Raw genomic sequence first — 24,087 nt, 5'->3', positions numbered from 1 at the left:
AATGATGAAAGTTTATTGAATAGAAGAAAAAGGATTGTGTTTAATAAGGAACATAAATAGTCTTATCTCTTTGGAAAGCTAAGAACGAAGAAGCTTAAAGGATCATGCACAAGTTAGATGACACTATCCGAAATTGAAATTGAAAAATGTAATACATGACATATAGCAGGAAGAAACTTGAATGATTAAGTCAAATGATAAACTAAAGGATTATCAAAACCGTGAAGAATAAAATATTTAATTTACAGACTGTTGATGTGAAAATTGGTTCACCAATGAGAAGTACGAAAAATTGGGTTTAGCTTGGGGAGATGATAACGACGATTGGAATTAGTGAAATACTTTTATGTCCACCATATGAGTTAAAGTAGTGAGTGTATGAATAATTTAATAAAAAATAATTACTTTTAAATTTATAATAGATGTGGAATAAGAGAGAAGTACATTCTGATAAGTTACTGTTTCTAGACAAGAGATTTCTATTTATATATTAAATTGATCGATGTGTAGAAAATATATCTTGTTATTATCGATATAGTTTGTTGTTTTTTAAGTGTTATATCGTGAATTTAATGAAAAATGAGTCTCATACAACCCAAACAAATTTCATCCCACCACTACAAAAGTAAAGAATTAAAATTATTCTTATATACGTGTTAAGACTAAAAACTTCAAAGACAAAGGTAAGCCTAATTGAGATTATCTGAAATGATGATTATAAAGATCTTAACACAAAACCTAATTTAACCAAATGAACTAACGACAATAAGAAGTTTATATGTGGCTTGTAAAACCCACATAAAATAATAATTAATTCTTCTCCAATTAGAGACTGAAGTTTTGTTATCTGTGTGTTTGAGGTTAATCTCGATTAATAAATTATTAGAGAAAATAATTAATTAAATAATGAACAAGAAAACATCTGATTAAGGACAAAAGAGAAATTAATTAATTATAGTTTAAAACATGCAAAAGGACGAACCGAAGTGTAATCTGGGCAGTTGGTGAATGGAGAAAAATGCAGGTGAATTAGGTAGCAAAGCAACATGGATTATTCAAAAATCCAAACACAAGAAGTTGAAATAAAGAATCTCACTAAATAACTTAAGAAAAGAGTAATGAATTAAATTAGTAATATTAAAAATATGATAGAATGGAATTACTATAAGTCTGAAAAAGGAGAAGAGGAGAATAATACAAAGAAGTGACTAAGAGGCCCTAGAGGGTAACTTTAGTGAAAGGGGTGTGATTTTAATTATAAGATCAAATATTCAAATCTTTTATGACGTAACTTTAGCAGAAGACGTGAGATTTCAAGCATGATATCAAATATTTAAATTCTTTTTTATATTTTTAGTTTATTTGACAAAATGATTTTAAGATCGATCACATAATATTAGATTTTATCTATTTTGTATAATTAATTCAATTCTAAATGAACGATTTTACTCAATTAAAGTTTGTTTATTACCTAAAATATACTAAAGAGTATAAAAGAAAAGATGATAAAATTTTGAAAAAAAATTATTTCAATAAATAAAAGGGAATAAGAGAATGAGAATCCATGTCTTTCCAAACGCTTGCAGACAAAAATCAGGTTCAGAGAAGAGAAAAGCAACGTTTGCTTTACGACCCAGAAAAGGAGATTTCAAACAACCCTAAGGTTAGCATAGGAAACTGCGTGGTTACTAACCCAACTCACCTATTTCCTCTTCCTCTCTTTTCTTTTTCTCCATTTCTATTTCTCTCTTGTGGTGTTGTCTATATTTAGTGCCAGCCTTGGGGTGCAATTTCAACCCCACAATCCTCCTTTCACAAACCAAAAATCTCCCCCCCTCAGGTTAGCCACTGGTTCGCTTGTTTTATGCCAATTTAAAAGGGCTTGTGGGGCTTTAAAACTTAATGAATTTTAAGTTTTAGAAACTTCAGATCTCTCTTTCTTCTGTTTCTTCCTTAATTATCGTATGAAGCCATAAAGAAACCTATCTTTGAGTACTGAATATTACTCATTTTCTTTGTTAATGCTAACATTTGAAGTAGTTCTTCATTTTTTTATGCATCTGTTGATGTAAATGCATGATTTCATGTGCCTATGTATGAATTTATGCAAGTGTTTATTTTAGTAATATGATTGATCGTGCATATTTTATAAGTATGTGCCTGGCTCCCTGTATGCCATTTGCAGAGCCCACCGGAATTCGATGGCCTCCGTATATGGCGTATGAGGAGCCATGCATATTCCATATATTTTCCATGGTTTAATTATTTTTTGCAGGTTTTAAATTAATCTCTTTTTCTTTCAAGAAAGCAACAGCATACAATAATTCTGCAAAAAGAAGCAAGGTGAACTTATTTGATCTTTTTCACTTTAGTGTTTCTATACATTATAAGATGTTTATGATTTAACAAAATCTAAGAAGAGAATAACAAATTCACTTGGTTTTATTTCCATCCATCTTGTTTCAGCACTCTTGTCTCTTGAACATTTCATTTGCCCTTTGGCTTTGGGTATCACTCTTCTGCAAATCACAAACTCAGATTTGTTATCAAGCAAAAACAAACCCACCCCATCAATCTAGATGAATGATTATACAAATATCAGAAGAATCGTTCTTGTTTCATTGAGAAGACAAGATCTCGTAAACAAAACAAAATTTTAGAGCACTAAGTGAAAAGTATTGAGGGGGTTTCTTTCTTTTTTTTTTTTTTAAATATTTTTTTTCATAAACAAAACAAGTGACTTTAAGCCCATTAATGGAGCTTTGTCCTTGCTTTCAGTAGCTAGGTCACTTACAGAGAGCTGAAGCGCCAGATAAAATGAACAGCTAGTTATTAGATGGGTTTAGGGTTATCTGATCAGAAACACAATTAATCAAACAATGTCTCTTTATTATTATTATTATTTTTTAATGGGTAAACATTATTTGAGCCGGTCATTCTTTTGGATCTGAATTGACAGAACAAGCAGGTGAAACTTTGATATAATTAATGTATCTAAGTTAAGAGTTTAATTTTAAAATATTATTGATGAGATTTGAACTCGCACTCTCATATTTAAAATCTTGTTTTTTTGTCACTTATGCTAACACAAAAACTTTTGAGAAGGTCACACATTATAGTACTCTCTCATCCAAAAGTGTTTAACTTTGGAACCTTAATTATAGTATGGTAGTACCCAATCTCTATCTTTTATCTTTATTTTCCTCTCTTATTTGGGTATGTGTGTATAATATAATATAAAGAAATAATGTCACAAACACACACGTATTGCCAGGGACTTGAGAAAGAAAAAAGGTAAAGGGATTGATTCTGGGGAAAATAAAGTAGAGTTTGAGCAGCAGGGAATCTCACACAAAGCAGAGAAAAGAAAAAGTGGACCACTCTGATAAATTTCTACCTTATTGATTGGTTAATAGAGAATATGATTTTTACAGTACAAGGAAAGTAGGCCAAAGTTATAACAAAGGGACCACCTTCAAGATCTCCTGAAAAATCAATTAGATTTTAAAGGAGAAGATGGGGTTGGTTTAATTATTTTTCCACAGAACAGAAGAACATTCTCTCTGGTTTGACAGTGGCTAATCCTTCTTGCTTAATCGTTAAAAATATTTACAGAAAGTTATAAATACGTACTTGGGGTTCCTCCTTCTAGCTTCCCCTCTGTTAGTCACGCTTTTACAGGTTGTACCCTGAAGAGTTACAAGGGGCTAGTACTTCCAGAAAGTACATAAAAATATGTTATTGTTGCAAAATTTCTCAACAAGCAAGTCATTAGTTTTGAAAGATCATGCTCATTTTATTTCTGATATTCAGAAATTTTTTTTACAATAATAGCATATGCCATGAAAAGTTGTAAGAAGCATAGTCCACAGTTCAACAAATGCAATGCAGGTGGCGGCTTCTGATGATGAGAGGCAATTGTCGCCAAGGGTTCATAAGAAGGCGAGAGTCCTTGCAACATCTGAGTAACTTGTTCCCTGTCGCTCAAAGGTTGTTGAATGGTGCACGAGAATCTGAAATTTTCTTAATAATAAAAAAATATTAGTATATTATTTGATTTATTATATGAAAGAATAATAAATATAAAAAAATATTTTTTATATTATTATTATTTTGATTAAAAATTGAGAGTAATTTTGATCTAAAAATTTAATAACTAAAAATAAAATAATAATAATAATTAAAATTATTATAATAATCTTTTAATATTTAAAGTGAATGTGATAATCAGATTATTTATTATATTACTTATTACATCATTATTGATAATAAAATATTATCGTAATCTTTTTTAATAAAAAATAAATTATCAAAATAATTTTTAAATCTTTCAACCAAATAAACCCTTCAAGTTTACTAAGTTGAATGAAGTTTACTAGTAGCGAACTTACTATAACAAATATTTAATTTAAGGATAAAATTTTTGACTTTTTAAAGCGAAAATTTTCATAACTTATTATAAAATTTATTTTAGTTACTTGTCAAGAAAATGAGCAAATCTTACTGGTTATCCCATTTGCTTTGAGTTATTCACCACCCTGCGTATCAGGTTTTTATTAGAAAAGGTGCATATTAGAGAAATCAAGAAAATATAAAATATTGTTTGTGCAAATTGTCTCACGATCCACATATGAACAATGAGAAACTCACATTCTATCAAACCGAATTTGATTCTACACATGAGATGAGAGCATCATTAACAGCGAGCGAGGGAGTGGGTAGGGTCGCCGATATTCCTCAATTTTACTTTAGTTATCTTGTAGAAGACAAAATGAAATTTGAGGACACTATCGAGTTTAACTACTCATTTGACCCCAATCGTAGAAAGATGTATTTGTAGGTACAAATTCGGCGAGAGGGAATGTCGATGTCTCATTGCAGATGGAGCATCAAACAATATTTTATATTTTATGATTGCTCTGAGGTGCACGTCTGTCTTAAAATACAAAAATGTCGCAAATATGATTCAATTTACTTGATATACATAGTTGGCCAACAATTCTAAAGCAAAAAGGGCTCAAAAGCTTTGGTTCAAACACTATCGAAACATACAAGACCCTTTATGAAGCAATTAGATTAGATTCGAATAGAATTGAATTCGAGCTCTGTTTTATTTGCATGGAATTGAGTTCGAGTTCGAATTCGTTTCAAATAAACTTGAGCTTGACTCGTTTCAAAATAACTGAGTTTGAGTTTGGCTTGAATTCGAACTTAAATCAAGTAAACGACGTCGTTTTAATACATATTGATTAAAACGACATCATTTTATATCAAAAATTTTAGCTTGACGAGCTAAACACTTCAAATCTCGAGCTGAAAAATATTAAACTTTTAAGCTCGAGTTTATTTGAGCTTAGTTTGTTTTAGACTCATTCAAACCGAGTTTAAATTCAAACTCGAATACGCTCAGTTTGAATTCAACCTTAGAAACAACAAGATGATCAAATATATCATCTGTTAACTTATTAACATATGAGAGAGAGAGAGTATTTTAAATTCAAGAATGTAAATGATAATGACCAATTTAATTTCTCTTGAGATAAAGGAATTAAATCAAGAATTTAAAAGTATTTTGTCAAATTGTTTCGTTTGATTTTGTAATCATGATATGAAGTTGCTCAACACATGGTTTTTTCATTGTAAGATTAAAGAATTATGGTTGAGGGAATATGGTAGACTACTGAATATTGTGCAAATATGGCAAAAATTTTATCACAGGAATCATCATTGTGATGACACAGTGCAGAATATTGAATCTTGTTTATTGCTTTTGCTGTAAGCTAACATTGCCCCCGCTCTCCTTCCCTCTTATCTCCCAAAACAGTGAAAAGGATCAGGCTGAAAATTTGATGATGGTTGATCTTCTAAGTAATGACCTTGGTCGTGTCTGTGAGCCTGGATCCATACATGTGCCGCATCTCATGGACGTGGAATCTTATGCAACAGTTCACACTATGGTGAGTACAATTCGAGGGAAAAAGAAATCAAATGTTAGCCCAGTTGACTGTGTAAGAGCAGTATTTCCAGGAGGCTCAATGACAGGTGCACCAAAGTTAAGATCTATGGAACTTCTTGATTCTATGGAAAGTTGTTCTTGAGGTATCTATTCAGGCTCCATTGGATTTTTCTCATATAATGGGACATTTGATCTAAACATCGTTATAAGAACAGTTGTCATACATGATGGTGAAGCTTCCATAGGGGCAGGAGGAGCCATTGTTGCTCTATCAAATCCCGAAGATGAATATGAAGAAATGATTTTGAAAACACGCGCTCCAGCTGAGGCTTTGACGGAATTCTATTAAGGATTAATAACAACAGAGTACAGTGGTAACATTCTTTGTTTTAGGGTAACGTATATTCATTTATAGAATACACTTTGTGCCGCAGAAAACTGCGATACCGTATAAAGCTCAATTTATTGCTTGATTAATATTTTGTTTTCCCAAAACCGTAAATATTTTTTTCCATGCTTTTGCATGGCTCAATGCTCAAGTTTCAATGGAAAACTAGTGAATTTTTTGGGGCAAGTCATATCTGTGAAATATAGCTTTTCTTTTATTATCTTTTTTTTTTTTTTTTGTATGTTTATCTTTCAAGTTCCATTCAATTTAATGTTTTTAACCACTTCCTGTAAAGCTCTCTGATCTTTAAGCAGAAAGGCTAGAAAATATGGTCGATAATAGAGCATACTCATGAATCAAAACTGTGTAGCTACCAATAATCCCCACAGGAACAAACACCAGTCTCAAAATGATGAAATCTATGCATGTCGCGAATGATAATGACTCGATTAACAATCTTTGATATAAACTTAATTGCATTGTGACAATCTCCACAAATCCTCAGATTCTTTGTGATCCGAATGGCAGTCCCCGGTGCTGTTTTAATGAGGCCGAAGGCGATGGCCAGCCTCTCACTGTGGTAAGAAAGTGCCTCTTCTTTTGCTTCCTCTTCAATATCGTGAAGCACAAAATCTGTAATGGGAGTGTAACCCAATCTTTTCATTGAAGCAGCTAATTCCTCAAGTACTGAATAAATCTCATCAGATTCAGGATGAGACCGGTCTCCTACGCCAAACTTGTAAACCATATTGTTGAACTCAATTAAACTAAAACCCTGAACTTTAGTAGCTCCTCTTCTGGCCATCATTGACCTCACCTTTTCAACTTCCTTCCATCTTGATTTTGCAGCATATATGTTTGACAGTAGAACCTGATAGCCAGCATGAAATGGGTCTAGCTGAAAAATTAGATCTGCAATTCTCTCGGCTAAATCTAAATTACCATAAATTCTGCAAGCACCGAGCAAAGATCCCCATATACTTGCATCAGGTTCTACCGGCATGCTCTCAATAAGTTTCTCTGCTTCACCAAGTTGCCCTGCACGACCAAGAAGATCTACCATACAGGAATAATTGTTAAGTTTCGGTGCAATTCCAAACCCATTTCTCATCAGCTCAAAAAACCTCTTCCCCTCTTCCAGCAACCCCGAATGACTGCAAGCTGAAAGAACACAAGTAAATGTTACATAGTTTGGCCTAACCCCCTCATTCACCATGTTATCAAAGAGACCAATTGCCTGCCTTCCGAGCCCATGAATTCCGTAGCTACCAATCATTGCACTCCAACAAACAACATCTTTCCCTTCTGTTTCATCAAACAATTTTCGGGCCAAATCCAAATGCCCGCACTTAGCATACATATCCATCACAGCAGTAGCAACCAAAACATCAAAATCAAACCCAGTTTGAATCACATAATTGTGAAACCATTCACCCTTCCTCAATGCTCCAAGATTACCACAAGCTAACAAAGCACTCAAAACACTAACCCGATTTGCCCTTACACCAGAATGACGCATCAAACAAAAAAACTCCAACGTCTCACTATTATATCCGTTGTGGGCATAACCAGAAATCATCGAAGTCCATGAAACCAAATCTCTCACAGACATTTTATCAAACGCCAAACGGGCGTCTTCAACTTTGCCGCATTTTGTGTACATATTAACTAAAGCAGCACTAACATAAGGATCATGCCCACATCCACAACACACCAAATGTTGGTGTATCGACTTTCCCACTAACAAATTAGACAAGCCGGCGCAAGATTTAAGCACGAAGGGGAAGGCAAATTTGTCAGGTTTTAAACCATTTTGCATCATTTTAGTATACAAAGCCAAAGCTTGGGTGAAGTTGCCATGAGTGGCATTCTCTCTTATCAAAATATTCCAAAGATAGCTACAAGGGTTTGTTATAAATTTAAAAACAAGTGCTGCAACATCAAGTTTGTTGAATGAAACATATAAAATAGTGATTTGGGTTAGTGTTTTGGTGTCGTTCTGAAGGCCGCAAGTAAGGATCTTTGCATGAGATTTCTTGAGGGTCTTGAGGCATTTACATCGTTGCAAATAAGATGAAATAGCTAGAATTGTTTTGTTCACAGGTTTGCTCTGAATGAGAGCCAGGGTTTTTTGAGGGGTAAAGTGCAAGCTATAGAAGTTCGAAAGACTGTTACGACCTTCTGTAAGAATCATTTCGTGAAAGCCATTTTATGAAAATTGAACCTGCATCATTTCATTTTTCAACTTCGAAATCGGCGTGCGGATGCATTTTGGAAATACAATTTTACAGATTCGGTTGATAGAATTTTGCTGAAAGATGGATAGACAAAAATGATTGTTGGCCGGGTAAACTTTAGGCAGCCAAGAGGGTCAATCGACCCTCTCTCTCTAACTAGGTTTGCCTTAGTTGAAGGAGTGAATAGCTTTTAACTAAGAATGCGGGGGAAGTTGTCATTTTAATAAGGAAGATAAAATCTCCAATCTAATTATTGATATTATAATTAATATATTAAATAAATTAAAATTTTAATTTTAATGTGTTGAACATATTTCAAATTTACATATTTTTTAATTAAATTATATTTATATTTATCATTCAAACTATAATATAGGTAGATTAAATCGGTTTTTGCTTTCTATGGAGAGTATTTATATCTAAAAATATAATTGGAAATTTAAAAGTGTTAATGGACTAAAAGGGAAAGTCAAAAATTCCTCGTTGAGCTTCCCAACTTTTCTGTAGTCCCTGTTTTCCACACTAATGTTGTGGGAGTCCTAGTCGTCCAAACTATTAAATTATGGTCCTCCACCACCAACCACGAGTGGTCCGAGTCTACCACCAAAAGACAAAGAAAAGTTTGGATTTTGATCATCATCCTACCAAGACGAAGGTAGGTAAGCACTGCCCTTTATTTGTATAGGCGAAACTTACAAATGACATCTCTCAACAACCATTACCACTAATCTTATGCCAGCAACTACCCCTTTGAACTTCCAATGAAACATATATAAAAAATAAACAAATCACAACATTTTCTTCTTCAACTCCTTTTTCGTTTTGATTTCAATGGCGGCTGCTTCCATTGCTTCAAAACAGTTCCTTGCAGCCCCTAGAACTGAGGGTTCGTTGAGTTCTCGTCTGCCCTCAGATCTTTGCCAACTCCCATCTCCACCTGTCAAAATCGTGTTCCATTCTGCTACCCCAAAGAAGCTCCGTGAGTTTTTTTTCTTTCTTAGTTTGTGTATACAAGATGTGACGATGTCTATAGTTGTGTTGGTTTGTCTGGAAATTTGTTGTTTCATTTAATTGAATAATTTTTTGTATTGGTATGTCAGTAAGGAGCCCTTGTGTTGGAGTTACTTCGAACATTTTGACCATGAACATGAAACAACTAAAGAAATGGAGACAAAAGTTGTGTTTCCATCTTGGGATATCGTTTAAGGATCATCTTTTATGATTCCTATACTTGATATTTCAAGTGCTTTTAGTCTGTGTATTGCATGTGTGATGCTAAAAAATAACCTTATTTTGAAGTTAATGATTGATGTTTGTGTTATAGCCAGAGTTGGACAGCATTTAGAAGCTTTGAGCTCTAATGTCTTGCTTTCTTTGAAACAGAAATAAAGGCAGCTGGGAGTACATATGGAACTTATTTTCGTGTTACAACTTTTGGAGAATCTCATGGAGGAGGTGTTGGTTGTATAATTGATGGATGCCCTCCCCGTATTCCTCTCTCAGAAGCTGATATGCAATTTGATCTAGACAGAAGGTAACATTTAAGTCAACTTTGCCACCATATTTTATTTGTGTTTCCATTGCATGTTGATGCAAAGGGCTGCGTGCTTGGGGATTATATGGACTAATGTTCTGTTTTCTATTGGTCATGGAATCTGTCATTTATCAATCATGAAGTCTCTTTGTTTGTCCTGCAAAAATTACTTAAAGTGTTAACAGTTAAGAATTATTATGCCAGGAGGCCTGGCCAGAGCCGAATTACTACCCCAAGAAAAGAGACTGATACATGCAAAATTCAGTCTGGTGTTTCTGAAGGTCTCATTCTTTTTTCTTAGATATTATATTTTTGTATCTTTTTTCTTGTGCTCTCTTTGGCCAAAAAAATGGCAGTGCCTTGTTTTTTTTATTTTATAAATGGAATGACTCATGTCTGAATAATTGCAGGGGTGACCACTGGAACACCTATCCATGTATTTGTACCTAACACTGATCAGAGAGGACATGTGAGTATCCATTGCTAGAGCTTTTCACAGCATCTAGTTCGAAGAATAGCCACTTAAATAACTTCAAGCCACTAAGTTTCTTTTAAATTAATTTAATTTCCGTTTTATTCTTTTTGGGGGGAAGGGTGAAGATTGTTGAATACATGGGTCTTTTTGGACTTGTTTTTCCTTCTCAACACTTTCATTGTTGCTTATGGCTAGAAAATTCAAACTAAGTTGGGTGCTTGTTTATATGTCATGGAAACAACATAATTTTATTACGAAGTATTTAAAGTGATTGTACTCGATGTTATCATGGCATTGTAATGGGTACGTATTGTTTGCTCTTGAGGATCATTTTTAGGATTTATTGAGTTGATGTTTTATTACTTTATGCAATTGTAAAGTTTTCAAATATATGAATGGCTGCATCCCAAGTTACAACTTTATTGATGACAAAAAAATTACCCTAAATGTCATGTGTTCCTTTGGGGTGTTCAATTTTCTTTTAGTAGTAAAAAAAGGACCCAAAAATAATTTTAAGCAATTTAAAAGGATGTGAATTGCTTTAATTGATTAGGAGTTTGTTTGTGAATGTGATGGGTCATTTCAGTTGTGGATGATATAGCTTAATTATGGCATGTTTAAGGATTATAAGAAGAGGACCATATGCATGAGCAATAACTCAGTTGACATTTCAAATATTTTTTGATGGTGTGTGGAAGGCTTCACTAAGCATATCTCTATATTTCCAGGATTACAGTGAAATGTCAGTGGCTTACAGACCATCTCATGCAGATGCAACTTATGATATGAAGTATGGTGTCAGATCAGTGCAAGTAATATCTTTAGAACAATAATGAAGTGAAACTGAAATTTATGAAATTCTTTTTATCGACCAGTTCATCTGACCTTCATGCATAATTCACAGGGAGGTGGTAGATCTTCTGCAAGAGAAACCATTGGAAGAGTTGCTGCTGGAGCTGTTGCAAAGAAAATTTTGAGGCAGCTTGCTGGAACTGAGGTATATTTGTTTCCGTATGATTTGGGGTTGATTTTATTGTCATATGTGTTTACCCTTTGTTATCTTGGTATATAAATATGCTTGTAGTTTGCTGCTTGCATATTCCTGAAATAGTTGCAGAATGGTGCCTGATTATTATAGGAGTTTTATTAGTTTCTGAGATCCCTAGTTATTATTGCATTTGATTTATTTCATGAAAACTACAATGTAGCCAGGTAGGAGAAGTTTGTGTCTCGGAAATGGTTAGTAAATGGTTGTGTTAGTTTTACTCTCTGTTATATGTTGATATTTGAGTACCTAGAATTCGGAGTTCATATTTCTGTTTATATTTATTAATCTTTGGAAGTAAAACATGTAACGGCTGCTGGCTAGTGAATTTGTCAAATCTTTAAGCTCGCACTTAAAAGAAAAGGATTATCTCCTCCAGTGCTTTTCTATTTGTCCCCTACTTTCTTTTTGAATCTTTTCATTATTGTTGTTGGCCACCAGATTCTTGCTTATGTATCTCAAGCCCACAAGGTTGTGCTTCCAGAGGACTTGGTTGATCATGAGGCTTTGACACTTGATCAGGTATATCTGATTTTAATTTTGAAATGTTAGTTTGGCACCGGGGAAGCTTACTTCCCTGAATGTTTCTTGTATATTTTTAATTACTAGCAATCTATTAATTCATTTCCAGTCCAATCTCGTCTTCTTTCTATACTTGGGATCTGGTCCTTTTGATTCTGAACTTACTGCTTTTTTCATTTTTATTGAATCATGATATTTCCTAATGATTTAACACCTATTAGCATAATTATTTTCTGCATGGCTATTATCAGATAGAGAGCAACATTGCTAGGTGTCCAGATTCTGAATATGCTGAGAAGATGATTGCTGCTATTGATGCTGTCCGAGTGAGAGGGGATTCTGTTGGTGGTGTTGTCACATGCATTGTGAGAAATGCTCCTCGTGTAAGCTCTCCCTCCCTCTCTCTCTCACGCATACATAATGCCCCTTGTATGTGCTGTCTCTCAATTGCAACCACTACCTAGCAGGATAAACTTAAAAAATTCTTCATTAAATGGTTTTTATGTCATATATGAATATTCTACCATGGGCTAAAATTCAGAATTGTATATCAGGGGCTTGGTTCACCAGTTTTTGACAAACTTGAAGCTGAGTTGGCTAAAGCTGCAATGTCATTGCCTGCAACAAAGGGCTTTGAATTCGGCAGTGGATTTGCAGGTCAAGAAACTTTTCTTGTACTTTGTAATTCGCTTGCCCTTAATTTTAGTAAATTGGGTTGAAAAGGAGGAGAATGATCACTTGAAATGCAATCTAATGCGATGATATTTTCCTTCCTCTCTCTTTTTTTTTCCCCTCATAATCTTAGGTGCTGATGGATAAAAAAAATTCTTGCAGGTACTTTTATGACTGGAAGTGAACATAATGATGAGTTCTATACAGATGAATATGGAAACATTAGGACAAGAACAAATCGCTCCGGTGGAATTCAGGTATATATTTAATGTGCCAGTCAATGGCTTCTTGTTGTATGGTGGTAAATCACCAAGATGCCCTTTGTTTAGAACTGGTTGCCCACTTGGATTTCTATGTTGTCTTGTAGGGAGGAATTTCAAATGGCGAAATTATAAACATGAGGATAGCTTTCAAGCCAACATCTACAATTGGAGTATGTTTTATCTCTCTCTCTCTCTCTCAATGCAGACACACATATTTGCATACAAAGAATTTGCTTTTGCCTTGCCTAAGTCATGTTGGCTGTTTGCATATCCTGATATTTACATTATTTTATATTCTTGAATGTTCTTCATTGTTGAAGAATATTTGTACAGCTTTTAGTCAGATTCTGAAGTAACCAATTTAAAAAATTTATACCAATTTGTGATGACTTTGCAGAGGAAGCAGAACACAGTGACTAGAGATAAGAAAGAGACAGAACTTATAGCTCGTGGTCGTCACGATCCTTGTGTTGTCCCAAGAGGTATGTCTTTTAATGATAGATAAGCTATATATTCATCTCCTTCTCCTCTCTTTCATCCCTAATGATTTTTTCATTGTCGATTTTAACCCACCACATCGTACTGATGGCCTTACAATGCTAATATACCAAGGATATTTCAAGTAATTGGCCAGTGTCCTGAGAACTCTTTGTGTGGTGGTGCTCCATGAGATAGCAAATATACTTCAAATTATATGAAACCCATGTTCATCGACTTATTATCTTCTCAAAACACTTTATTTATCTGATAAATTAGTTTAAAAGGAAAAAAAAAAAAAAAAGGCCATCTGACAATTGTTGTGGATTTCTGGTTGGGGTGTTGATGCAGCGGTGCCAATGGTTGAAGCGATGGTATCACTAGTACTTGTGGACCAATTGATGGCGCAATATGCACAGTGTTATCTGTTTCCCCCGAATCCAGAACTACAAACGCCCTTCAAATTGCCATCACTTGAGCCAGCTGAGATGCTTTAAAAGGCGATGAAACAGTAAAGCATCTTTCATCATACTAATCAAAAGTTTCTTATTAATGTAAGGCACTTTATATTTTTGGGATTTTTTTTTTTTTGGCCTCTTTTCCTCAGTCATTTACTAGGCAGTAGTGTTTTCTTTGTATTCACGAAATTGTAGAACGTTTAAACTGTTGTTTTGCCCATGCTTTGCTGCAAAAGATGAATAAATTATTTTGTAAAAGTTTCAAATCCTCAACCTAAATTAGGGCTTTGTGAATTCTCTTTGAAATAACTGTTGTGATTTGGAAGAAAATTTCAACCCTTGTACAGTTTTGAACAAACTTTCATTATGTTTTTTATAATCACTTGAAAATTAACACCAACTTTCCAAAATTTTCAAAATAAACAGAAACCCATCTCTGTCAATTCAATTGACTTCGATGAGCATCTTCATCTTCCCAGGACAATTTTTCTCCAAACATAACAGACAGCCCTAACTTTTGACCTATAACTCATCTATTTTTGTAATTTCTTATCTTATTCTGTTCTCTAAGTTTGAACAAAACAGGACTGATTATATGAGTAATGACTATTAATATAATTTTATATATAAACAATAATATATTATTATATAATTAAATAATTAAAAATAAATCAATATTTACTTATATAGTAACACATTATTATTTATGTATAAAATTATATATAAAAATTATATACGTAACTTTACTGTATCAGAATTATTAATCTTGAATCCTAATCTCTATGATATATTTTCTTTATGATATTGAAGCTAACAAACGTTAGCTTTAATTTTATAATTATATTCAAAGTCGGTAGACTAAACAATCACAATAAAATTAGACTACAAGGAATAGAATTGGCAAACAAACTTACAAATGAAAAAGAACAATGAATCAATTACGTAGATGCCCCACAACAAGACAAAAAAGAACATACCTTATAATATAGACTTAGCACTAGCACTAGCACAGATTAGTCTTAATAATAATAATATAAAGCTCTTCATCAAGATTAAACGGTCCAAATTTGGTTCAAAATTTTTATTTTCTAATTCAACTCCTGTCCTTTTTGTTGTCTTTGTTTAATCCAATACTGAACCACCGCCCATACACATAACGACATTTTTGCTCCATATGATGAGAATAGTATTAGTCTAATTAGGCCTTTTTTATTTTTTGATACATACTATATATTACATTGTTATTTTATTTATTTTTATTAAAGTAATATGATGTGTTATTATATGATTCGATGTTATTTCATCTTTAATTTATAATAAGTTAATAATTACTGTATTTAATCATAAATTATTATCTTAATTTATACAGTTAGATAAATTAATGTGTGCCAAATAAGGAAAGTGTGATTAATATTATAAGAAAAAGACATAGATGCATGCGCAAAATATTGCTTTGAAAACTGTAGTCACTCACGCCTATCACAAATCATTTGCAACTTCAACACTTTTCATAATGGTCAATAAAGACTCTGAAAAAGAAAGCACGACAAAATTTCATCCACCCAATATCACTCTTTTCAACAGATACTACAAAAAAAAAAAAAAAAATCTTCTAATTTTTTTGCTTTGAACAATCATAAGACAAATACCACATGGTGCAAAAATTTTTAAATCAATTCCAATTCCAGTTACAACCCAATTACAAGCACCTTCATTTTCAAGTTTCAACATACAAAACTAGAGGAGGGTTTTTTTTTCTTTTTTCTTGCTTCTACACCATACCCCAGTCTTCAATATTGATCAGTTTGCACAAATTACTACTACATTATGCAAGGGAACAAAAAGAAGTTAAAGAACCCTTCTTTTTTCAAACAACTGTTTTGACTATATATAATTTTTTCCACCATGACATGAAGAAGAGAAGACTAAAATAGGAAAAATATAAATAAAAAGACAGGGAATGGGTGGGAAGTAATGGAAACAGTTTAATATAATTATTTCCCACCCTAAAAATCAATGATTCATGTTTGAAATGAAATGGTAGGAATCACACCTGGGTGTTGGCTTGACCTTCAAAAGCTGACTGAATTGGCTTAAATGACTTTGCTTTTGCTTCTTTGGCTCCTTGCCCTCGTCAAAAGAGTGGAGTTGACACCACCATGTTTGTCCTATGGCAGGCAAAGTATCCCACGGAGATCTTCTTCCCTTTTCACATCACTACTTTGTCCTTTTCACTCAACTTTTGGAACTCTTCTTTGTCTATCATCACTTTCAATAGTAAAAGCTGCTATATTTTTACTCCTCCTCCATTTTTATCTTCCCCCTCTTTTTTTTTTTTGGGTATTTTTTTGACATTTTTTTTACCCTGCAATTCAAATACAGAATTCAATGTTAAACTTGTATAAAAACATTTGGGGAGATGTTAAAAATTATATTTATGTACAAAACTCTAAGAAAGAATACAAGTCAACAATTTCTTTAGAATCTAGCCCTTGTTCTCACTTTCTCTTCCTTTAGAACTTCATAATTTGTATTATGACATGGCAAATAATCAAGAGGTTGCTTCTCTGTATCAAAGAGAATTGAATAAAAGGTACCATTCCCCTCTACCTTACCAAAGAATATAACTACTAAGAAAGAAAGGCATGAAGGAGCACAAACAACTGGCATAAAATTAATTAATTAATCAATCAAAATTACTAAAATAAATCTCAAAGGGCCAAGTAACAGGAAGGACACCTGCCAAATCATGATGGATGGATACATTTATGAATACAAGGACATTGGAGTAGTTTTAGAACTTATTGTTGTAATATTGATCCGTCACCTAGTGGCATATGCGGAGTTATTTTAATGAAAAAGGCAGCAGGGGGTCACTGGTGGAAACTTTTTCCGGACATCAGATGATTGGGTTCTATGTTGAATGACCAAAATACTCTCTTAAGATTCTTGAAGGTTTTGCTTATAATTTTCAGAAATGACCACAATAGTGGTGAATCAGTGTCGGTAGACTGACCACAGTTGAAATAATCTTCCCCACATATTTAATATTTCATGAATCACCTAACTTAATCTGTTAATTAATAACAACCACTATAGCATAAAGTTTAATTTCTTGGATCAAAGAAAGTGACATGCCAAGCCCACTGAGGGTTCATAATTACACAGGCTGACAATTATAACACCTGTTCGTGAAAATTCATCTTCAACAGGAAATTAAACTCATGGTTTTTAGCTCAATTCTTGAAACTTTTAGTGCTTATAATTACCAAAGTATCCCTTTCAGAACTCGCATTATAAACAGTTAAAATTGTTATTGAAAGGAAAAAAGTTACCTTTTGTAAAGAAATCTAGGTGGGTCTGGGAGTGGCTTGCTTGAAAGCAACAGTGGGAGCTATTCTGCAACTCCTCCTCTGATGCTCAAGCACAAGTTCATTGGCAAACCAATCTAGTTTTTCGAAATTGCTCTGCTCAGCAATCCTTTTGCCTCCAAAGAGCACTGACTCAACATTTTTCTGCTTCAGCATTTCCTCTGCTATTTCCATCAGCATCTTTACATTGCTGGGACTAGGGTCTGTATCAACATTGGGTCTGCACCGGACCACAGTGGACCCATTTGCCTGAGACAACAAAAATTAATAGTAAATGAGCATCAATCTTGCATACACACTAAACTATTGACTGAAAGCATTGTATCCACATCTCAAACAAATCGAATTTACAGTCTGATTGGTCGACACCAAGATTAAGGACTCAGATTAAAAATATTTATGTGCAACAAAAAACACATAATCTCTCACTTAGGCAAAACAGTTCATGTGAACCATTGTTAGAGAAGTTGTAAAAACAGTGACAGGAATAAATTTGCCACAAACTAGAAAAATAGCACTCCCCGTTACAAAGTGTTTTCCAGATTGCTTTTCCATATTAAGCCAGGAACACATCAGACTGAAAGGAAACGGCGCCTTTATTCTATAAATTTTAGCTGTCTAATATTAAGGAGAAACAAGAACAGCAAAATCAGAGATCACATTCTGGTAAACTGACAGCCCGCAGAGTATACCATAAGCAGATCTAATAATGAAGACTAAAACTAATTATAGAAAAACAGTTTCCCTCAAAATATTAAGATCAATCATGAATGCTATTGTATGACCACTCATTGTTTTCCCTTGTCCTAATTCCTAACAGCTCCAAACTCCAGCTATACAGCCACTGCTACCCACTTAATGCAAAGACCTACCCAAAATATCTCCCCAAATTTTCTTTAAAACTTACCTTGCTAATATGTCAGCACAAAAATACATTGCTGTATTTGCATTTTTTTTTTTGAAACATTATCCCAACATTGCGGCTGTAACTGAAACTAAGGCTCTAAAATTGGCCAAGTAGTTTTCAAATTTACCCCACCGAGTAAAAAATCCCGGTCATAAGACAAAAGGGAGGCAAAAGAAAAATTGACCAAAAGTTAGAATTTAAAGGCTGGAGCAAAAGATCAAAAGCCAATTTTCCTGTTTACCTCAAATTAAGGCGTTAACTGGCATTTTGACTAAAAGACGCAGAGAACCCTTAAATTGTGGAGCATGCTAAAATGCACCTAATGTTAACTTTATTAAACTTCAACACAAACACATCTCAACTTCAATCCGCGAGCAAATCAAGAAAAAAATCCACTGGTTGGCAACAAAAGCAGCGCCCTCATTAACTCCCAAAAACATTTCATGCACCCCAACACGACAGAGACGCAGGTCCCCCATTACTCTTAATGGCTTAATGTCTGCAGGGGTTTAGTTTACTGAGTTTTGATAGCACTTGCCTGCTTAACATACGCCACAAAAAAAGCGCACACACTTGTACCAATGACCCCATTATACGAGCCTAACGTTCGGGTTTTGTAACATAGCCACAGCCTAATACATTGTTCATTACCATCTTTGCTCAAAACCAGGACATGTTAGCCACAACACCCATAACTCACCCTCAAGATGGCTTGAGTGGTATTAACATGTGGAATCTTGGTGTAGTGGGTTTGGATTCATGACATATTAACATCAGACTTTGGATTATCTAATGTAGTAATTGTAAGATAAATAATTAGATTCAAGATTTAACATATTTGATATAATTGATTCAAACCCAAATCTGATTTGAATAAGATTTTACATTAGCAGAAAAAAATAAATAAAGAATGAAAGAAAAACGCCCATAACTCATAGCTATGTATATTGTATCTCCTTTGCATGTCTTCAACACAGAGGCTAAGACAATTTGCCATAAAACCCCACCAGCCTGGCTCTTATTGTCACTTGCACAGTTGCACTAATGGTTAAACTAAAATCCTTGTAACTCTATCCAGTGATTTAATGATGAAAGACACTGAGATATCACATCTAAGTTTAACTCCAGGTATATAATATGTTCACTTCATGGCCCATAAAAATTAACCACAAAATGCTCAATGTAAACACCTATGATTTCAATAGTAAAAAATGTTTTGATATCATAAAAATAAAACTGTACCTGAATACGAACATAATTATTACTGCTTGTACACTGACCAAACGCCATGGCCACAGCCTGGTCCACCGAGTCGGCCGAGCTGTCACCAGAAATTCGAGCCATGGGTCGAGCCCAATCTTTGACCTTCCAATTCTTGACCTGGTCATACTCATAACTAACCTCAAGTAGCTGACCCGTCCCCAACGACAACACCAGCAAGTCCTCTACGCCTCGCACGAATGGAAACTCTTGTTTGTTGTGTAACACGTGCGTGATCGCCGCCGCCGTTGGGTTGCTCATGGCTAAACCGCCGTCAACCGCAACACACCTTGTTTGGCCATCAACGGACCGCATTAAAACCGGTTCGAATAATCCCGGTTCGGCAGACGTGGCTCGACATACTTCCCAGAGTCTGAAATCAAAACTCTCTGTTTCGAGCGCGTCCGCTCTAGAAAACAAAAACGGCGCCGTACTAGAAAGATCATAACACGGGATGAGAACCGGTTTTAACGTATCCCTCAAAGTTAAATTTCGGCCTTTGTCAGCGAACATCTCCTTCGTGACTTTCTCCAAACCGGCGGAAGGCAAACCGGAACTTGAACCAGCTTTTAAAATTCGTTTGATGTAATTTCCTGAATTAGAACCAGAGGTTGACCGGTAAATTTTCTTGCCCTGGTTAGCGAGAAATTGCCATGTGTCCTCTGCTTTGAAAATCGGGCGAGTGTTGTCGTTGGTGGCGAAGAGCATGGCCGTGAAGATACCGCCGATGCTGGTACCGGCTGCGACGTCGATATAATCGGCGATTCTGGCGTTCGGATTGCCTGACTTGGACTTGAGCGCGTGTTCAAGATAAGCTAAAGCCTTTCCAGGAAGAATGCCACGCATGCCACCGCCGTCAATGCTGAGTATACAAATTTTGCCTCGCTGGTTCTTGACAGACGAGACGCCGTCTAACTCACAACTTTGTTGTGAGTTTAAGCTCTCGGTTTTGGCTCCTAAAGCTGCCGGAGAGATCTGTTTGGGAATCCAAAGCTTTTGATTGTCGTATCCAAACAGAAATTTGCTTTCCAAGATTGAAAATATCTCGTAGCTCAACTTATCTGTGTCGATGCTTGGTTCCTGCATTTCCGATGATGGATTACTCGCCATTTTCAAAATTCCTCTGCAACTTTAGTTGATTAAAAACTCCTTCTCTAATTCTTTTTGATACAAAATTACATGCCAATTTCCAGCAATATAAAACCAAGAACAGAGAGTTGTCCATCCATGTGAAAAACTAGAGCTCGGGGATTAAGTTGTCCACCCATTTGAAAAGCTCAGGGATTAAGTTGAGTTGAAGCAATAAAAAAGCGAATGATTACATTTATATACAAGAAAAGAAGAGAAAGAAATCTGTTTATCTTTTGCTGCAACAATCCTTCCTTTTACAATAGCACGCCAACGCTAACGGGAGCTCACTCAGAAATATTATTCATCAAAACAAAGCAAAACCTGCACTCAAAAACAAAACTTCCAAAGAATCCAAAGAGAGACCCAGAGAAAGAAAGGCAATGACTAAGCAGTTTTTGCAGAGCATGTCTATTTTTATATGAGTATTGATAATAAACCTTTATTATTATTATTTTACAGCGTTTTAGTTTGACAGTGGTGATGTTAAAATTAACAGTGGCCAATCTGAGACCGACGGTTGTGGATCGGAGGGCTAGGATTGATTGTAAAAGGGCTATTGGTCCGTGATGGACGGTCCAATTGGGCAATGATGGTTTGATTTCGCGGGGTTGTGGTTACGCGTGGACCCCGTAACAGGCACCGTCGGCAGATGAATGGAGACGCACTAATTTTGTTGATTTAGTGAAGTGTTTATTTTTTTCCTCTTAAAAATTGGGTACTGTTGTTGATTAGATAAGCTAGTGTAGGTGGGGCCTTGTCTACCATGTTTTTGTACGTAGTAACGCGTATAGTCGGTACATCTTATGCCACTCCTAATTTTAGCCAGAAATAAAATTACAGTAAAAAAGTGAAAAGTTTTATTCCCATCCAAATATTAATATTTTTGTAAGCGTTTATTTATTAATTTTAAAAAATTTAAATATTTATTTATCTGTTAATTTTTATTATTAATATTAAAATAAAATTATTATTTAATAAAAAATATTTTAAAAAACAAAAATTTAATCATATTATCTTATACTTCCATATAAGATTTAAAAAATCATCATTTCTCTTTTGAAGTTTTAATAACAACTCTTTAATAGTTGGTATTTTCTTTCACTCTTAGTCTCTTTCAACATCTTCTAAATGGTGATTTTTCAAACCTTCAGTAAAGAAAAACAAAAGAGAAATTATTAAATTTTAAATTTATAAAAAAAATATGGTCGAATTTTTAATATTTTTAATTTTTTTATGAAATAATAATTAGATATTTGATTTTTTAAAATTAATAAATAAAAACTTAAAAAATTATTAATTTTTAAGTAAGAATAAGTCTTTAAACCTAAAAAAAAATTAGTGAAAAACAGTGTTTTGGGTGGGAAAATATAAACAGAATTCAATTGACTTTTTATGTTGTTAATCTGTCAAAGGGGAGGAAAGAAAGAAGAGACAAAATCAAATCGGCAATATTGAAGAATTTTCTCGGCTTCTAATGGGAATGAGAAGGACCATTCGTGACGAGAAGTCCTCCTCGAGGACCTAATCTGAGTGAATAATACTTGACCTATTCCAACTGTTTCCTTTCGCTTTGTAACTGTGTTTTGACATTGCCTCTGTTTTCTTCTTTTTACATTTGCTTTTTCTTTTTTTTTTTTAATTTTAAATTAGACAAATAGGGATTTCCTTATCTCGGAAGAATAAAACAACCATATCGGTTTGGCTCACTTTGTACAACACGCTTGGCGTTTTCAATGTGAATTTTGAAATGATTCGTTAATCGATTATTAGTGGATATAAAATATATATTATTATATAATTAAATATTATTTTATTTTTAATTTAAAATTATTTAATTATATAATAATATATTATTTATATATTTAAATTATATATAAAAATATGTATATATAATTTTATTATAAAAAAATGACTATTTTTCACCCATTTTTTATCTCATTCTCAAACCCATACCCACGGCAGATGAAAAACCATTTTTCCCATCCGTAACCAAACTGTCGTCTATTTTTTTGTTAAAGAGAGGGGTAATATTAAAAAGTTATAAAGTTTATTACTTTTCATCCTCCATAGGTTTTAGAAACTAACATTTCATTTTTATCTAAAGTTTTTAACCTTTAAAAAGTAACATTTTCACCCCCAAACCTAGGGTTTTCATATTTTTTAAAGCATAGCCGCCCCCATAACTTTCAAAAATAACAGTTTCACCCCCGTTCTTTAACCTTTTCTTCTGACGTCTTCACCGGTCGTCTCCTTCTCCTAGTACGACGACGGTGGTGCGACAAAGAGATCTTCATCTCCCCTCCGTCTCTTCATCGCACAATGCGACGAAGAGATCCACCCAGATGACGAAGGACGATGCTTCGTTGTCCTTCGTCGCTCGTTGAGTCGTCTAGAAGCGATGATGAAGCGTTGTCGTTCATTTGTTCTTTTAAATCTGGACGACGCTTCGTCATCCAGATCTAGGTAATGAAGGATAGTCTTTCATCGTCCTTTGTAGTTGGAGATAGGAGATCGGTGGAATGCATCAACCATCGGTGATGACCGGAGAAGGAAGCAAACCCTAGGGGTGAAATTTAAACTATTTAAATTTTGAGGATAGGTTGTGGTGTTAGTTTTTAAAACCTGAAGGGGGAAAATGGTGAAATTTTAAAGTTTTGAGGTTTATAATTAAAATAACGATTTTACCCCTGTCCTTAACTGAAAAAATGGATGACAGTTTGGTCACGGGTAGTTTTTTGATCTGTTGTGGGTATCAGTTTGAGATAGACCTAAAAAATGGGTGGGAAATAATCATTTGCCCTTTTATTATATTAATTTACAGTACTCTAACATATGTTTGAATGGAATTTGTTGCTTTATCAAATATTGGGTTGAAAATCAATCATTTGGCCATTCTTCAATTTTATAATTTGAGTAATTAATTAATTAATTAACTATTTTAAATAAGTTTATATGATTTTAATTAACATTTTAAGTATATACGGATATAACCATTAAAACAAAGTTGAACAATTTTATTTTAATATATAAAAGATTTTGATCAAAGTTAACTTATATTCAAATTAAAAAGTTAATAAAAATAGAGAATTTCCTATCAAAATCATTCCTTATTAGGATCACCCACTATAAGGATTATAAGGAATTCGTTTTATGTCTAATAAGAATAATTCTTTCCGCATCCCCTTGTCTTCCTCACCCGTTCTCCGTTTTATCCTCTTAAACATTATTATAATAATGATATTGTGATAAATAATTAAAAATATAATAGATATATTTAGAAATTATACATTAAAAATATACACAATGTAGGGACAAGTAGGATAGGCATACATATGAGAGAATTTTATTAATGTGGAGGGTGGGATAAGGTTATTTTTAAGATCAAGTTGTC

The 24,087-nt window shown here is 33.9% G+C and overlaps 4 protein-coding genes across 6 annotated transcripts; 2 read left to right on the top strand and 2 right to left on the bottom strand.

Moving 5' to 3' along the window:
• The first annotated feature begins 5,732 nt into the window (after nt 1–5,732).
• On the top strand, nt 5,733–6,305 carry LOC123227809 (aminodeoxychorismate synthase, chloroplastic-like). The gene is made up of 2 exons (XM_044652936.1): nt 5,733–6,042; nt 6,112–6,305. Exons 1-2 carry the CDS (start codon nt 5,733–5,735, stop codon nt 6,303–6,305), a joined length of 504 nt encoding a protein of 167 aa, XP_044508871.1.
• A 370-nt stretch (nt 6,306–6,675) lies between these two features.
• LOC123227261 (pentatricopeptide repeat-containing protein At2g33760-like) lies at nt 6,676–8,776 on the bottom strand. Its single transcript, XM_044651987.1, has one exon. It carries the CDS (start codon nt 8,536–8,538, stop codon nt 6,715–6,717), a length of 1,824 nt encoding a protein of 607 aa, XP_044507922.1. The 5' UTR covers nt 8,539–8,776; the 3' UTR covers nt 6,676–6,714.
• Nucleotides 8,777–9,113: 337 nt separating this feature from the next.
• LOC123226987 (chorismate synthase, chloroplastic) lies at nt 9,114–14,285 on the top strand. Of its 3 annotated transcripts, none has more exons than XM_044651585.1 (13): nt 9,114–9,240; nt 9,965–10,115; nt 10,320–10,396; nt 10,526–10,584; nt 11,319–11,402; nt 11,495–11,587; nt 12,077–12,157; nt 12,409–12,540; nt 12,712–12,814; nt 12,992–13,086; nt 13,197–13,262; nt 13,490–13,574; nt 13,921–14,285. In XM_044651585.1, the coding sequence occupies exons 1-13, from the start codon at nt 9,144–9,146 to the stop codon at nt 14,064–14,066; spliced, it is 1,269 nt and encodes a 422-aa protein (XP_044507520.1). In that variant the 5' UTR covers nt 9,114–9,143; the 3' UTR covers nt 14,067–14,285. The 3 variants fall into 3 exon arrangements, with proteins under 3 accessions (XP_044507520.1, XP_044507521.1, XP_044507519.1); XM_044651586.1 differs by having other exon boundaries at nt 9,220–9,236; XM_044651584.1 differs by lacking the exon at nt 9,114–9,240 and adding an exon at nt 9,247–9,560.
• A 1,398-nt stretch (nt 14,286–15,683) lies between these two features.
• On the bottom strand, nt 15,684–21,103 carry LOC123228372 (patatin-like protein 6). Its single transcript, XM_044653750.1, has 3 exons — nt 19,548–21,103; nt 17,363–17,647; nt 15,684–16,392 (listed from the first exon to the last, which is right to left on the bottom strand). Exons 1-2 carry the CDS (start codon nt 20,673–20,675, stop codon nt 17,378–17,380), a joined length of 1,398 nt encoding a protein of 465 aa, XP_044509685.1. The 5' UTR covers nt 20,676–21,103; the 3' UTR covers nt 15,684–16,392; nt 17,363–17,377.
• Nucleotides 21,104–24,087: the final 2,984 nt, after the last annotated feature.

Source organism: Mangifera indica, chromosome 10 (assembly GCF_011075055.1).
Source record: "Mangifera indica cultivar Alphonso chromosome 10, CATAS_Mindica_2.1, whole genome shotgun sequence".
NCBI classification, from domain to species: Eukaryota; Viridiplantae; Streptophyta; class Magnoliopsida; order Sapindales; family Anacardiaceae; genus Mangifera; species Mangifera indica.
Note: the sequence above shows the minus strand (reverse complement) of the source record. Positions and strands in the feature narration are given on the sequence as shown.

What these genes read in the sequence shown, in the direction of transcription:
- LOC123227809 (XM_044652936.1), top strand. Translation starts at nt 5,733, where the DNA reads ATGACACAGTGCAGAATATTGAATCTTGTTTATTGCTTTTGCTGTAAG. An exon ending in TCCAGGAGGCTCAATGACAG is followed by an intron (nt 6,043 to 6,111) that starts GTGCACCAAAGT and finishes GTATCTATTCAG; the next exon opens with GCTCCATTGGATTTTTCTCA.
- LOC123227261 (XM_044651987.1), bottom strand. Translation starts at nt 8,538, where the DNA reads ATGATTCTTACAGAAGGTCGTAACAGTCTTTCGAACTTCTATAGCTTG.
- LOC123226987 (XM_044651584.1), top strand. Translation starts at nt 9,413, where the DNA reads ATGGCGGCTGCTTCCATTGCTTCAAAACAGTTCCTTGCAGCCCCTAGA. An exon ending in TGCTACCCCAAAGAAGCTCC is followed by an intron (nt 9,561 to 9,964) that starts GTGAGTTTTTTT and finishes TCTTTGAAACAG; the next exon opens with AAATAAAGGCAGCTGGGAGT. An exon ending in TTGTGAGAAATGCTCCTCGT is followed by an intron (nt 12,541 to 12,711) that starts GTAAGCTCTCCC and finishes ATTGTATATCAG; the next exon opens with GGGCTTGGTTCACCAGTTTT.
- LOC123228372 (XM_044653750.1), bottom strand. Translation starts at nt 20,675, where the DNA reads ATGGCGAGTAATCCATCATCGGAAATGCAGGAACCAAGCATCGACACA. An exon ending in ATAATTATGTTCGTATTCAG is followed by an intron (nt 17,648 to 19,547) that starts GTACAGTTTTAT and finishes TTGTTGTCTCAG; the next exon opens with GCAAATGGGTCCACTGTGGT.